At 36.1% G+C, this 14,101-nt stretch overlaps 1 protein-coding gene across 1 annotated transcript in view; it reads right to left on the bottom strand.

The window, feature by feature from the left end:
* The window catches only part of CACNA2D3 (calcium voltage-gated channel auxiliary subunit alpha2delta 3), a 432,124-nt gene that overhangs the window by 231,300 nt on the left and 186,723 nt on the right, over positions 1–14,101 (bottom strand). Inside the window, exons 7-9 of the mRNA XM_086755496.1 lie at positions 8,561–8,692; positions 7,072–7,132; positions 6,832–6,982 (exon numbers count right to left, since the gene is read on the bottom strand). Coding sequence (XP_086611622.1) covers positions 6,832–6,982; positions 7,072–7,132; positions 8,561–8,692 — 344 coding nt within the window. The remainder of the gene's footprint in view (positions 1–6,831; positions 6,983–7,071; positions 7,133–8,560; positions 8,693–14,101) is intronic.

Genomic DNA, 14,101 nt, shown 5'->3' with positions numbered 1-14,101 from the left:
TTCATTTAGGCTCTACTCAGTTTCACTCTAAGTGAATCAGAACATCCACAGTAAACAATGAAAGTCAACACATTAAGTCAAGTCAAAAATAATTTAAAAACCCATTTTATTAGATTAATATATGCATGTACTCCCTTCTTCCACCACCTCAGTGGGAATAAAATAAGCCTTACAATGACTCGTTACAGAATGCTGCTTAGAGAAGGTTCGCTGTCACTGCAAGTTCCATCTGTCACCATCTGCCTGTAGCTCTGAGTACTCTCTTCAATTTAACATCACCCCTTTCTTTGCACACATGTCTAACCACAGACCCCTGCAACCTGTTACACTTTGGACACCTGTCATCATCATTCATTTTAACAGTGCACTACTCATCACACTCATTAATTACATAACTATGGTTGCATACAGAAAAGTGTTTAATTTGAACTGCGTTAAGTTACTCTTCAGGCACTGTGCTACACTCAGTCCTCAGCTATAAGGAAATACGAGCCCAGAGTAACTCCACTTACTACTGCTGGTTGTATAGACTATTTACATCAGCATCAACATAGCAATTAGCTGGTTGTACAGGAACAAACAAAAAAATGCTTGAAAGATATTTCCACATAATTTCTACAGCAGATTTGCATGCTTCCCTAATTATTTAATTCCCACCAATCTTACTCCAACACATGAGAGCCTGCGGACATGTCTACTGTTCCAAGGGTAATACGAAAAACAAGGCAAAGACTTCTGAAACACTTCTGAGTCACTGGGAATCTCTGTGTCATAAAAGTTTATTGATCTGATAAATTATGTACTTTCCCCTGTAGTTTCTCTCTTCATACTGCTTTCCAATCTATCTCATGACAGTCATTGCAAAATAGTAACACCACGTCTACATGGTACCTGTTATTGTTGGCCAAAGTCAAGACTATATTCTACTCTACTGTTAAAAGATAATGAAAAAAAATCTGTTAGAGACACTGGCACACCAGCCCTTACTCCCAAGCTTTTTCCTGTCTCCTGTAAACTTTTTCAGCATGTTCTTTCATCAATATACTTCCCAGTTAAGCATGTTCTTAGCTTGATTTCTATGGCTGCCATTAGAAACTATATTAATACACATACTTTTCTCTATGATAGCAAGCAGTGTCTGTGATTGGCCAATATGCAATAAAATACTGAACTCTACCTGTTTTTCAGTCACGGCCTCAGTTCCAAACATCTGTATGCAAGCAAACTCAGAATTTCCTCATGCTGTAGTAGTATCACAATTTTTTTCCTAGGCCTATCAACACCAGGAAATAGATAAAAGAACTTCCTACTATATCAGACCTTGCATTTAAGTAGCATAACTTCAGTTCATTAGATTTCTATAAGATTCATTTTAAATACTATTTTGAGTAACTGACATCATGAGGCTATTCCCACAGACACTTCGCTTGCCTGACGGACAGCTGCACCATGACCCAGATTGGCAGTGGCTTCCCACAACACAGTGTTATTCAGCCGCGTAGTATAAAGGATGCCCACGCTTTCACAAAGGACATGCTTTAAGTCCCCTAGCAGCCTAAGTTTACAGAATCAACCTACTTCAAAAAAGGATGAACAAAAAAAAGTCAATTTTCACATAAACAATACAATTACACGGATGGCATGTGGACAAAGCACTTTCATTGTCACTATGAACATAAGAAAACGTAGATCCATCCTTCTGAAACTCTGCCAAATTTGCATTTGTGGCATCTAATTCACCTTGAGATTATTATTGTCAAAAATATTTTAAGTAATCTACTATGTATGGCAGAAGAAACTGGATTATGCCCGAGGTGGGTAAACAAGCGTTTTATGTAACGATGTTCTATGGATAACAAGTATAAACTGCTCTGCTTGTTAGCAGTTCTTCCTCTACTGTATGGGTACAAATAATAGTAAGGAAAATCTTAGTCTAAAAAGGTATAGCAGCTTCTGATAGTTTGAGTTCTTGCAAGGGTGCATTTTTATAATCTATTTTAATTTTTATATTCTTTGCTAATTGTATACAAATTTCTTTTCCTTTTTAAAAAGCTCCAATATTAAGAGAAGGAAAAATCCACTGGCCAAAATTATTTCAGTTCCAAACGAAATTCTCAAAACAGGAAACATCTGCCTCGTTGAGTCCATGAAAACCTGTCAACATGTGAAAGCATTCAAGCAGTGTTTGCCACTTAAACCAGCATATCTGCTTGATAAGATCTTTAGTACAACTATCAGCTTCCAGTAAAGTGCCCAACTTGTGCTTCATAGCACATACTTGATTTCAAGACCAGGCTGGACGAGGCTCTGAGCAACCTGATCTGGTTGGAGATGTCCCTGCTCCTTGCAGAGCAGTTGGACTATACGGCCTTTAAAGGTCCCTTCCAACCCTAACGATTCTGATTCTATGATTTCTTCATCCTTATCATCAGATATTTTGCAGTGTTACTGGTGATGCCTTTCTTTCAACTGTGCCAAACATTTAAAGTGGAAAAAAGTAAAAAATTCCACCACTCCCCCTTCCCACTATCTTATCAGCCATTTCAACTCAGTTCTGCAGTTTTTTTATGACATTTAAAATTTTGTATTTAGTGAAACAGCTTCCTAATCTTTAATATCAAAAGGCTGATTAGTAAACTTTGTCAGCAACACCCAGTATAGATCTCTTGTTAATTTACCTCGGGAAAAGCCTGCACTTAGCTGGCTAACATTACACTGTTTTCTTATACTTCCTAGAGCTGCATAGTCCTATACCCCTGTGCTCTATCATACGACATCTTTGCATGTTATAGTTGTGATCACTGTGATGTAATAGCTGAGAGCACTATCACCTGTGCAATAGTTGTGAATAGCTTGTGTTTTGCTGAAGGAGGGAGAGAAGTAAAAATCAATTACCTTCCTTTCTGAGCTCCTCTTCTAAAATCTCAGTCTACTTTCACCTCTCTTCTAATTTAAAAATTTGATGACATTTATTTTTATTATTTTATTTACTTAGTCACATTTATCTGATTTATTAGTTCATGTTATTTTGTCACTCTAGTTATTTCTTTGCACAGCAGGCATATAATTAAATGAATGAGCTAAAATCTTATATAAGAGGAACCATATAGTTTCTTAGACAGTTTCATTGTATAATCAGGTACTATTTGTATTCTGAAAAGGGAGATAAGCATGCTTCTAGCATGCCTACAAAAATAGTTTACATTTATCTTAGCATTTTTCATATTTATGCTTCATCATATTTAAGCTGGCTGGAGCAAAACCCAGACCAGAACAGGAACCAAAGGAACTGGTATTTCCAAAGTTCCACTAGCGTTATCATGGGAAACAAGTGAGACACAAGCACACTTCAGTGCTTGGAGCGATCATATGGGGGTTATGCCTTCCTCTTTCTCAACCTGCTCACACATTAGCTGGACAGAATCTGATCACTCAGGCAGACTGAAAAGTAAGCTTATCCATAATCTATGCTGTATGACTACAAGGACTCCAAAGAAGAGACTACGCAGAAACTGTTTATAATGGGAAATTCTACAAATGAAGAACAGAGAACCATACTACTGTGCTTCTGAAATAACAAAAACTTTTCTTCTAATCAATTTTGCTGAAATGGTGTGACTAAATAATTAAAATTAATTTAACAGTCTTGACTCAGTTAATATTTTGTTAATTTAATGTCGAGTTTACATTTTTATAAAAGCATTTTTAAAATTTCAGCATTTGGCAAAATTAGTACTCATTTTATGATAATATTGTTAATTTAATGCATGACTTGGAATTATACTTCAAAGTGAATTGGAAAAACATGCCTTTTCTCTTGTTGTCGCAGGCTTCTCTGTTCATGCACTAGTGAAGCGACCTTAAATTTTAACAGAGGCAGCATAAAATCGCTCTTGTATTTCAACAATTTTTTTGCAATTCAATCATCTAGTCCATCAATTTCAAATAGATTTTGCAACAACCTACTCATGAAAGCTAAAACGATTTTTAACATTATCCTTTTATGTTTATCCTCTGGAAAGACCTGCACTGAATTCTGCATTCTACTATATATACATATAAAGTTAAAAATAAACTTAGTGAAAAATAAAATGGATATTAAACAACCCAGCCAATGTACTGCTAGTGGCTTTTGGGTTTTGTTCTTGGCTGGGATTTTTTTAGTTTTCTATCCTACTGCATATTTATAAGTGTTAACTAAGTTTTTAGCTATGTTAGTATGTAGCGACCATAACTCCCATTACAGTTAATGAGAATCCTAAACACTTTTTTGTGTATGGAATACTGAAACATACAACAACAACCTGCAAAGTAAATTGAACAGCTTTAAAAACTTTTTGTACAGTGAAATATTGTAAAGGGAGAGTAAAAAACTACCAGAGTTGGTGACCACAAATTTTGCACAAATGCTTTTCAGACTTCACTTTTTCATGTTGTTTTCTTTTCTTCCATTGGCATCAATACTAATTCTCTCAATGCTCAATTCCTTTTCATCCTTGACCCCCGCTATCAATACAGAGCCCTGTCTTACACCAGTCCAGTTTCCCTAACCTCACGTTCTCTTTTGGCTAACTTAAAAGTGATCTTCCTTCTTACTGTTACAAACACAAAGTTTCTCATCCGCTTGCACAACCCTTCCACCTTCTTCATTCTGGCTGTTGCTCATCTGTTATCTCTCACATCTTTCCTTGCATTTCCTTCTTTTGCCTCAAAATGCAGGTATGCTTTAGGGTTGTCCCGGAGAAAGAGGAGAGAGAGGGAATTCCTTAACCTATTTATTTGAATCCTAATTCCTGACACAGTTCCTCATAGAAATTTTCTGTTACTTGTTATAACAAGTATCTGTTCCATTAATCACTGTGCATAATAAAGCCATCCTGACAATCACTCAGGCTCAAAACTTTCACTACATGAGATTTTCAGTGCATTCACACCAAGAAGCCTCTTATATGGGCTTTCTTCTCGCACATTTTGATCACTGCAACATCCTCTTCAATCTTGACAAAGATCTTTTTACCCTGCTGGCACTTATTCAGAGCAGTGCTTCAGAAGTAATTTTTGCTGATCATTTAGATCACAGTAATCCTGACTTTACTGTGTATCCTCGCTATGTCTTCCCCTAGTACACCAAATTTTAAAAGGAGTTCATCATCCAGCCCCAGCCTAGCTACACCATTCCTCAGTGAAACATCCACTCCCTTCTCCACAGTGGTAGTCTCTGATACCAGCTTGTTACACTTTCAAGCAAACAAATTTTGTGTTTTCTTTACTTCCCCCCGCCCCGCCCTGTGAAACAGCAAGCATTAGATTGTGACACTTAGTCCAAAACAACTCCTTAAAACACTTCTTCCAAGACACCTCCAAGGTGACAGCATAGCACTTTACCCACACGCTGTCACTGCTGTCATGGCCTCCTTGTTTTCCCCGTGTTTCTGTGGTATCTGAGGAAAGGCTCAGTTTGGTGTTTCTTTCCTTTTCTCAGTACCCAAATGAGTGATCATAAGTTTGTATCAACTGGCAATAAGTTACAGAAAAATTCTGTGACTCCATGCTGTTTCACACACAGCTGAGTCCACTTTCAATTAAAGTTTAAATTGAAAAAAAGTGACATTTAGTTATTTCATACTTGTCTTTTTTAAGCATTTACACAATATTTTTGCTGTACTACTTCGGCAAAAATCATTATTTTGGATTCTAGCTACATATTTTTACCTTTTTTTTTGTTATAGATGAGCCTTTTGATTTTCCCGAAGTAAAAAACTTCACTTAAAAAAACATTTCTTGTTTCTTCCTATATCATTCACAGTAACTGTCAAAATTACTGATAAACACAGAGATCATACACCGAAAAATGGCTGGTCAATTATCTTAGTAATTACTTAGTTGAAACATTCTTTCAAGTTACAAAAGTTATTTAGATTGCAGTTATTCACAATTTTTTTGAAGGTCAGTAAATCTTTTTTTGATACAGTATGTAATGATGTCTTGCTACTACATGAGTTTCTGCTAATTATGCAATTATCATGCAAGGAGATTAATATGAAAGATATTCTGAACTAACTGCTTGCAATCTTAAAAATACAGTAAATGCACATATACTTCAGGCATATATACTACATTCTCGATAAAAATCTTAATGATTTGCACTGGTGTCACTGAGGTCATTTATTGTAATATACAAAGTGCATTTCCCTTGTAGCAAAAAAAAAAAAAAAAGCCAAAATCCTCCTTACATTCAAGAGTTTCATATGCTAAATCCACATATTTATTAAGCAAAAGAATATAAGCAAAGGAGAATTTATAAAACCACCAATTCCTCACCTCAAATCCCCCATGCCAATTGTAGTTCTGATATTAGCTTGGGACTCATTAAAGCCATCCTTACCTACATGATTAATCCCACTGCTCTTGAATACTGTAAAACTAGCCTCTTGTCACAGATTTAACACACATACCAGTACAATGGAAAATTAACTATTAGAAATAAATAACAGTAACTGTTATAAATTAATCTAATTTATCTCTGTTAGTAAGCACCAGTAAGACCTCTACACAACTTGCACATATACACGTACGTTTCAGATTCACACTGAGGAAAGCATGAACAATGAGGAGCTATGCTGGCATTTTATCATGCCATACAAGCTTCAGTAAAAGCTGAAGAAGCTTGCATTGGAAAATCACAATGTCTGTCCGGCTTATTCAGATGTCATCTGATACCCATCACTTGTCTGCAACATTTTTCAAGTGTATTGTGTGATGTAAAACGTGACAGATAGCAACAAATGATGGGGGGGTGGGGGGAAGGAAGAAAAATCCTGAGACACTCACAGCAATTATATTGAAGAAGTCATCATCTCCTAAGGTGTCCAAAATAGATGAAACTGTCTGTTTTGCAATAGTCAAGCGAAGTCCTTTCATACTGCCGCTGACATCTACCAAAATTACCACATCTTTTGGAGAAGTTGCTGCTTGGATGTACCTAAGACAAAACACAAAACATCTTGTTCTTTTAAATACTGAACTTTTCTTTCAAATTTCTTAAAACATTGGTAGCCATCTATTGCCTACCATTTTCTATTTCTGCAGTCAAATGCAATTACTCCATTCTCATCAGGTTCCCATTTAATTCCTGTTTAAAAAAAAAAAAAAAAGAGATAAAAAGATTAAATCATATTTTCACAGTACCTGTTCAAAATGTATCTGTAACATTGGGGCTAACTTGCACCTGATGGAGTTTCATACCTTAATCTAACAGGTAATGGTATTACAGCATAGGAAATACTGGAAAAAAAAAAAATAGGACCACTGGAAACAATATTTTTTTCCTCACTCCTTTATAGCCTACTGTAAGGTAATAACCTCTTCAAGTCTACTATGTTCATCACACTACTGTCACCAAAGTATTGCCACACTTAGTCCTTGGTGCTAGGAAGCTTTATCACATGCTGGCCAAGTCCCTTTCAAACCCTGAGCCCTTACTACCCATGGCTGATCTCAACAGGTCCTGTTACACTAACTTCTTCACCCACAGGTCACACACTTGATGTTTTGCTCACATCACTATGAAGAGGTAATAGTCCCTGGTTGTAGGTTAAAGGAAACATGATAAAAACAACCCCAAGGAAAAAAAAAATTGACTGGCCGATCCTTTCCGCTTTTTACAGTTGTTTTCTAGCACAAAACAAGAAACAACCTTTAAAATAAGGACTATAATTTCTTCTACTTTTGCAATATCATGGAGCTTGAGAACTGAACAATAATCTAAAACTAACACAGGTGCAGTAGCCATTATCTTCAGGCACTTTCAGACATATAGGCTTATAGTAAACTTGCTCACACTAAACTCAAGACTTCAGGACTTAAAAGAACACAGGTTGCTAAACCATGTCAGCTAAAGAAACAGTTCCCACTAGAAGCCTGATCCAAAGTTACAGAAGCTGTGAACCAGTTTATTGAGCTTTTTAGTTCATTTAGTATAGAATAAATATAGTATGTGATTAAACATAAAACTTCATATGTTACACTATATATTTTAACCTATTTGTATAGAAATAACACAAGTTATCTAACTGCATTTTATTACAACTGGTGTGAAAATAAACTTTAAAACATTAAAAAAAAAAAAACAAAAAAAACAAATTTTAAAATGTAAATGTGTCAGGTTAAGTGGAAGCCTAAACACTGAACAACAAATTACAATTGAGTCTTATTGTATGCATCAGAGCATGTTATCCAAGTTCAGTACTATATAACTCTTTGCTCTCCCCGACAGGCTGTTCAGAAGTTATTTTTCTTATCTGTGTATATGCACACCTGAATAGGAATATTTATGATTATATGAGTTAACTTGAGGGCTTCACCTCCAAATGAAGAGTGGTAGAAAATACTCAGAACATTGAAAATGTTGATTAGAAACATCTCTCTCTGAAAACTAGGTAAAATAAAAATTAAACCTGCAAGTACCTGTGAAACTCACGACTTGTGACAATACGCAGTGGAAATTTGCAGCCATAGCATTCTTCATTGTATTTTAAGTAAGAACTTGTATTCTTCTTACCTGGATATTGTCTGAAAAATCCTTTTGCACTTCCAAAGTACTGCCAGATGAGAGAAGGGTCACGATCAAAATTATCAACAAACACCTTATTTAAAGACTCTGACCAATAAACTCCATTTACAATGGCTGGATCTGGGGGGAGGGGGGAAGAAAAAAAAAAAAAAAAAGAGAGAGGGAAAAAAAAGAAAATTGATTTTACCTAAACAGGATTCTTTGAACTCCATTATCTTCAGCTTATTCAGTACCCAAAAATCTAGTAACTTCAAACTACTGCAGAACATCTTTTGGTTTCCTTTCTCAATTAAACGATACAAAATAAATCATACAATTAAATAATGATGGTACGGTGAAAATACAGAGGAAAACACCAGGTACGTTTTTTAGAGAAGTTAAAAATTGCTCAATACACCTTCTATCTGGAACTCCTGTATTGCTTTTTCTGAAGAAAATAAATGAGTCAATCTAATAATAGATCATTTACTCAATTTACTTTCCATAAATGTATGGAATATCTTATGGCAACATTTTTATTTTTCTCATGGCAACATTTTATTTTTTAATCTTCAACTTGGTAAGACCATTCTCACTACATCTGAAAGTTTGTGTGGAACAGAAAGTGAAATACCTTTTATTTCACACTTGAGTGAATTATGATATACATACAAACACAAAGCCTCAAGACAAATAACACTTATTTAGAAAACACTGGACACAGATTTCACAACAATTACCTTACTATTTTTTATTCCCACAGAAACAGAAATACAAAGCAAATCCTTGCTGTTTAAAATAAACTATTTCCGTTTGAAACATCCCCATCTATCAAATCCTAAAAACCCAGGCTGCCCAAGTATATTTTTAAGCTGCAGATTGAGTTTGATAGTGGGAAGTCAGAAATGAATGAACATATCTTTAAAAGTTACTCAATTTCAAACTGTGACTTTTGAAATATGAGAAACAATTAAGATATATTGTATTCCCAATTCAATCTGTATGCAAAGTCAGCAGAATAGAAAGGAAAAAAGGGAACTAAAATCTCAGACCCGTTATTTCATTTGTAACAGTGTGCATACACACATACACAGTAAGGTTTGCTCAAGCATCTGCAATAATGCTTCCATTAGCCTGCAAAATAATGTCACTGTACTGATTTCAGAAGACTGCTTAGATTTTAATGGAGTGGAAAAAGGTGAATTGTTATCCTTCCTTACATTCATAACGAAAAACAGCAGAAAAAAAGGAAATGTCTCAGCTACAAAGCTTTGAATGTTGCTTTCATCCAAATATTTAGGTTTACATAGATGGACTGCTGAAAAAGCAAGGTCAACAAAACAGATGTTATTTTAAAAACATGTCCAATATAGTTACTTGTTTCTCTAGAGGATGAAATATACATTTAAATTCTCTCCAAACGGACATGTATCAAACAAACCAGTGTCACTAGTCCAACGGCACCACTTCAGTTGCACCTAGCTGGCAAAAATCACTGTCCAGGTGTTTCCAAATCTGTGGTTACTCCAGTACCAAGCTGTGATTAAGACATCACAAATTAACTGTCTATACTGGCTATCCTGGGATCTATCATCAGTTTGTAAAAACATGCTCCTATTTCAGCACCCCAAAATATTGATCCATTGTTCCGCATTTAGACATTACGGGAGAAATGAAGCACTAAAATGAGAATCCTGTTCTCAGCCCGCTGGAACTTCCCAGTACTGGTTCAGATATAGATATTCTGGTTCTGCTTCTCTACACAAGTTCTAGTGGAGTATCTGAATCACTAAAAATACAGTGGCATTATTGACTCAGCATTACAATACGGAGGATAAGCTGCTAAGTTTAGTTCATCTTTGAAAAGTTCAGAAGGTTGGTTTAGTTGTTTTTGGTTTGGTTTTTTTTTGGTTTTTTTTTTTTTTTTTCCTTCAAACTGTTGCTATAAAAGCCTATTTAGAGGAAAAATAAGGAACTTTTCCTCAGCCCCTAGAGAACTATAAGCTGTTCTTATGCCCTTCAATCATCAGGATTGGTGAAAAGCCAGACAAATCAAACAGTGTAATTCTATCTTAATTTATATTTTAAATAAACTGTAGTGGTTCTTAGCACGTTACATTCAGATTTCATACCAAGACTGCACATTATATTTAGCCTTTTACAATTTATCAGTTCATGAGATGTCTTCTATCCTGGCTTCCTCAGAGGCTAATTTTTAATGCCCTTTCTCCCACCTCAATGATCATTTCCTTTTAATTCTATATACACTCCAGCTCCATAAGGTTATGGGACAACTTTAGTCATCCACCTGTTAGGCACTAAACTGAATGTGAAATTTTTCCAATGGCATTTGAAAAAATATATTTATATATAAAATAATACATACATAAATTACTTCAAAAAATTAATATTAAAATACCCATGCCACTACAGTAGTGGATTACTTTTTCAGCTCATCTATGAGAAATCTCTTAACACATTTATGTATCTCTACTAGAGATTAGAGGACTCCGTAGAAATACAATCGGGAAATTTTCCTTGAGCATGATTGCCTGAGTCTATGTTCTGCATTAGGTTAAAGACACTAATCGCTAATAGTCCAAATGCTGATCACTATAAACATTAATCCAGTAATTCTGAAACTAATAGGAAATTTTTAGCTGAAAAGAGCGTTAAGCAGGCATTTTAAATACGGGGGCATAATTAAAATGTGATCTATGATGAGTGGGTTACTTCAAAACAAGGCGGGGGGAGGAAATGTATCCACAGTACAAAGCTGTAGGCCAAAGACATTGCATGGAAATCATGTGTCTTTACTGGCTACTGTCTCTTCAGGCAGAAGGATTTCAAACCCGAGCTCCTAAATTTGATAATGACTTCATGTGGATGCATCTCTGTCCACATGCACCATCCTAAACACGACTGAGCTCCTGACCATATATCCTCATTAAAATTTTACAGTCTCATCTTCTAATAATCTACATCTTAAGCTTGTAATTCTGGGCAACTTCCAATTTTAGCAGTTACACTAGATTACTTAATTGCCTCCACTACTTCATTTAGAAACAGTATTCTTAAGTTTTTATATTACTGCATCCTCAAAATAGTTATACATTAATAGTGCTAAATTAATGCTGTGAATATTCAAAAATTTGGGGAGAGATAAAATGAATAAAAGATAAAGCTTAATATAAGCACAAAATCATTAATGTGATGTTATAGGCCTCAAAGACAATAAGTGTAAATAGCATCTGCCACAATTCTTGAAACACAATTTCTGTGTTTGCTTCCTTGCAGTAACAGCTAAAATACAATTAAAATATTCCCTTTCCCTCACCTTTCAGATAGGCTGACTTACAATTATATAGGATTTTGCTCCACTGCTGTTTGTGTAGATGTTACCTGTTTTCTTACTGATATTTAATATAAAATCAGCCCCCAAGCAAACCGGTACACTGACTTGAATCTGAAAGATAATCGCCAAGGAACAGTACAAACACATATAGCAATTAAGTTGCTCTCATAGGTACTGCTGACCTGAAAAAACAGGTCAGAAATCTCAAAAAAGGCAACCGAGGCCTGCAGACTGAAAGGTGTGCAACAGCGTGCCAAAGGTCAGTGCTACAGTGAAAAGTATTGTAATTCACAAAATCCATAAAAATATCTAGATTAGAATAAGTCCACGGAATGAAATTAATACATACATGATGCATTTTGCTTTCTAATTATTCCAGCAAGCTTTCTAGAAAGACAAAATAAAGGAAACCCCTAAGGAATTCAGTGACTATGAAGAAAACGCAGCATACTTCTCTTTCTTGCCATACTCTGCTTTATTAAGAAAAAACATAACCAATTTTTTTTTCCCCCTATTATATTACCTTTGTAATATAATAATTAACTTTTCCTGGAAAGCTGACAAAGATGCTGGTATCCAAAATGCTTTTCCTTCTCGTACAATGTGACGCCACCGCGGGCGGCCCCCGCGCTGCAGCGCAATTCTGCCGTGCAGTACAGCAGCACGAGCACAGCCTACAGACCAAGCGTTGGGAAAGGAATGCCAAACACAGCACCCTTTTGGCTCAGAGATAGCAACAATATTAGTTTAGTTTTGATGACACTGACAACATATTTAGTCTGGTCACATTTTAAAGAATAACAAAATCACATACTTTGCTGGGACATACACCAACAATCTAATAATTATACTACTCAACGTTAATATGAATGCTTTTCAGGGTGGTCCAACATTTTCAAGAGCTGGGGCTGGATGCCAATTTTGGCAACTGCCTTTGCTTTTTTTTCTCTCTCCCCCTCCCTCTGCCTCGGCTGGGTAATGTGGATGCATTAGCTCACAGATCAAAGCATCTGGCCATCTGTAGACACAAAAGAAGGTGTTTGTCTATTTTGCTTCACATGCTGAGAACCATTCACCAATGTCAGAAATCACATTCCCCGCTCATAAGTATATGAGGTGGTAAAGACTTCAAGCGTGTGACTGTACAGAGGCACAGTAGTAGGTATTCTGTTGTTTCAGCTTCCAACCTTGCCCTTCTCTGAAGCAGCAGCACAAGAACTGGAGTATGGCCAGATGTGTTTATTTTTATGCCGAGTTTCATGAGTGGGTTTTTTAATTATTTTTTTCTCCTGTAAACAAGGTGGTCTGAGTTTCAACCTTAATTCTTTTGAAAGCGAGAATTATAGCTGCAAACTCCTCACTAACACCATTCTGGGACAGAGATTCAGTTCTAACTCTGCGAAGAGCTTGCCACCTAATGAATTATAAAAAATGTCCTCCAGCAAATCGGTGTACCTTTGAGGCCATCCATTCAGCGACTGACCTGGTGTGACCCTGCTCACATGTAACAGCTAAAAGCAACCAGTACGGGTGCAGATCTGTGAACTGGCTGGAGCAAAGCGCTGAAAACAGGATATAAAGCAGGACCTACAGTCACAGAACATTACCTTTTTCAAAACTGAAGGAGGAACTTGGAGCAAAAGTCAAGGGCTTCAGTTACTGCCCATCCCAGGAAGCAGTAGAAAGATGCTGCTTTAATAGAGCTGTTGTCACAGGAGCCAGGCACACGGGGCAGTTACACCTGTCACCAGCACAGTCTAACAAAATAGGACTGCCTACTCAGTGACTGCAGAGGTCTTTAGCTGAGGAGAATTAAAGCCAAAACACAGCTGTGACAGAGACAGGGCAAACAACACAAAAACCACTGCCAGAAATAGTTTTCTAAGTAGGAAAGAAGAAAAAAAAAAAGAAAAAAAAAAAAAAAAACAAAAACGCTCAGAACACAGGAATTAACCAAATTTAATGGAGATGCTATATGCACTGTAGTTTCATCATAGAAACAAAATTAGTCTTGAATCCAGAAAAAAAAGATCCAGTTTTGACGCATGGCAAGAAGAAATCTCTGCACAGGATGATGGATGAGTGACTATCAGCAACCAGGAAACCTAAACCTCTGCAAGTGGCAGAGCAGAAAAAAGTGTCATGACAGACATACAGGAAATCAGTGGAACACATTGCAAAGTCGAGGAAAAGAA

This window comes from Chlamydotis macqueenii, chromosome 10 (genome assembly GCF_036417535.1).
Source record: "Chlamydotis macqueenii isolate bChlMac1 chromosome 10, bChlMac1.mat, whole genome shotgun sequence".
Classification (NCBI taxonomy): Eukaryota; Metazoa; Chordata; class Aves; order Otidiformes; family Otididae; genus Chlamydotis; species Chlamydotis macqueenii.
Note: the sequence above shows the minus strand (reverse complement) of the source record. Positions and strands in the feature narration are given on the sequence as shown.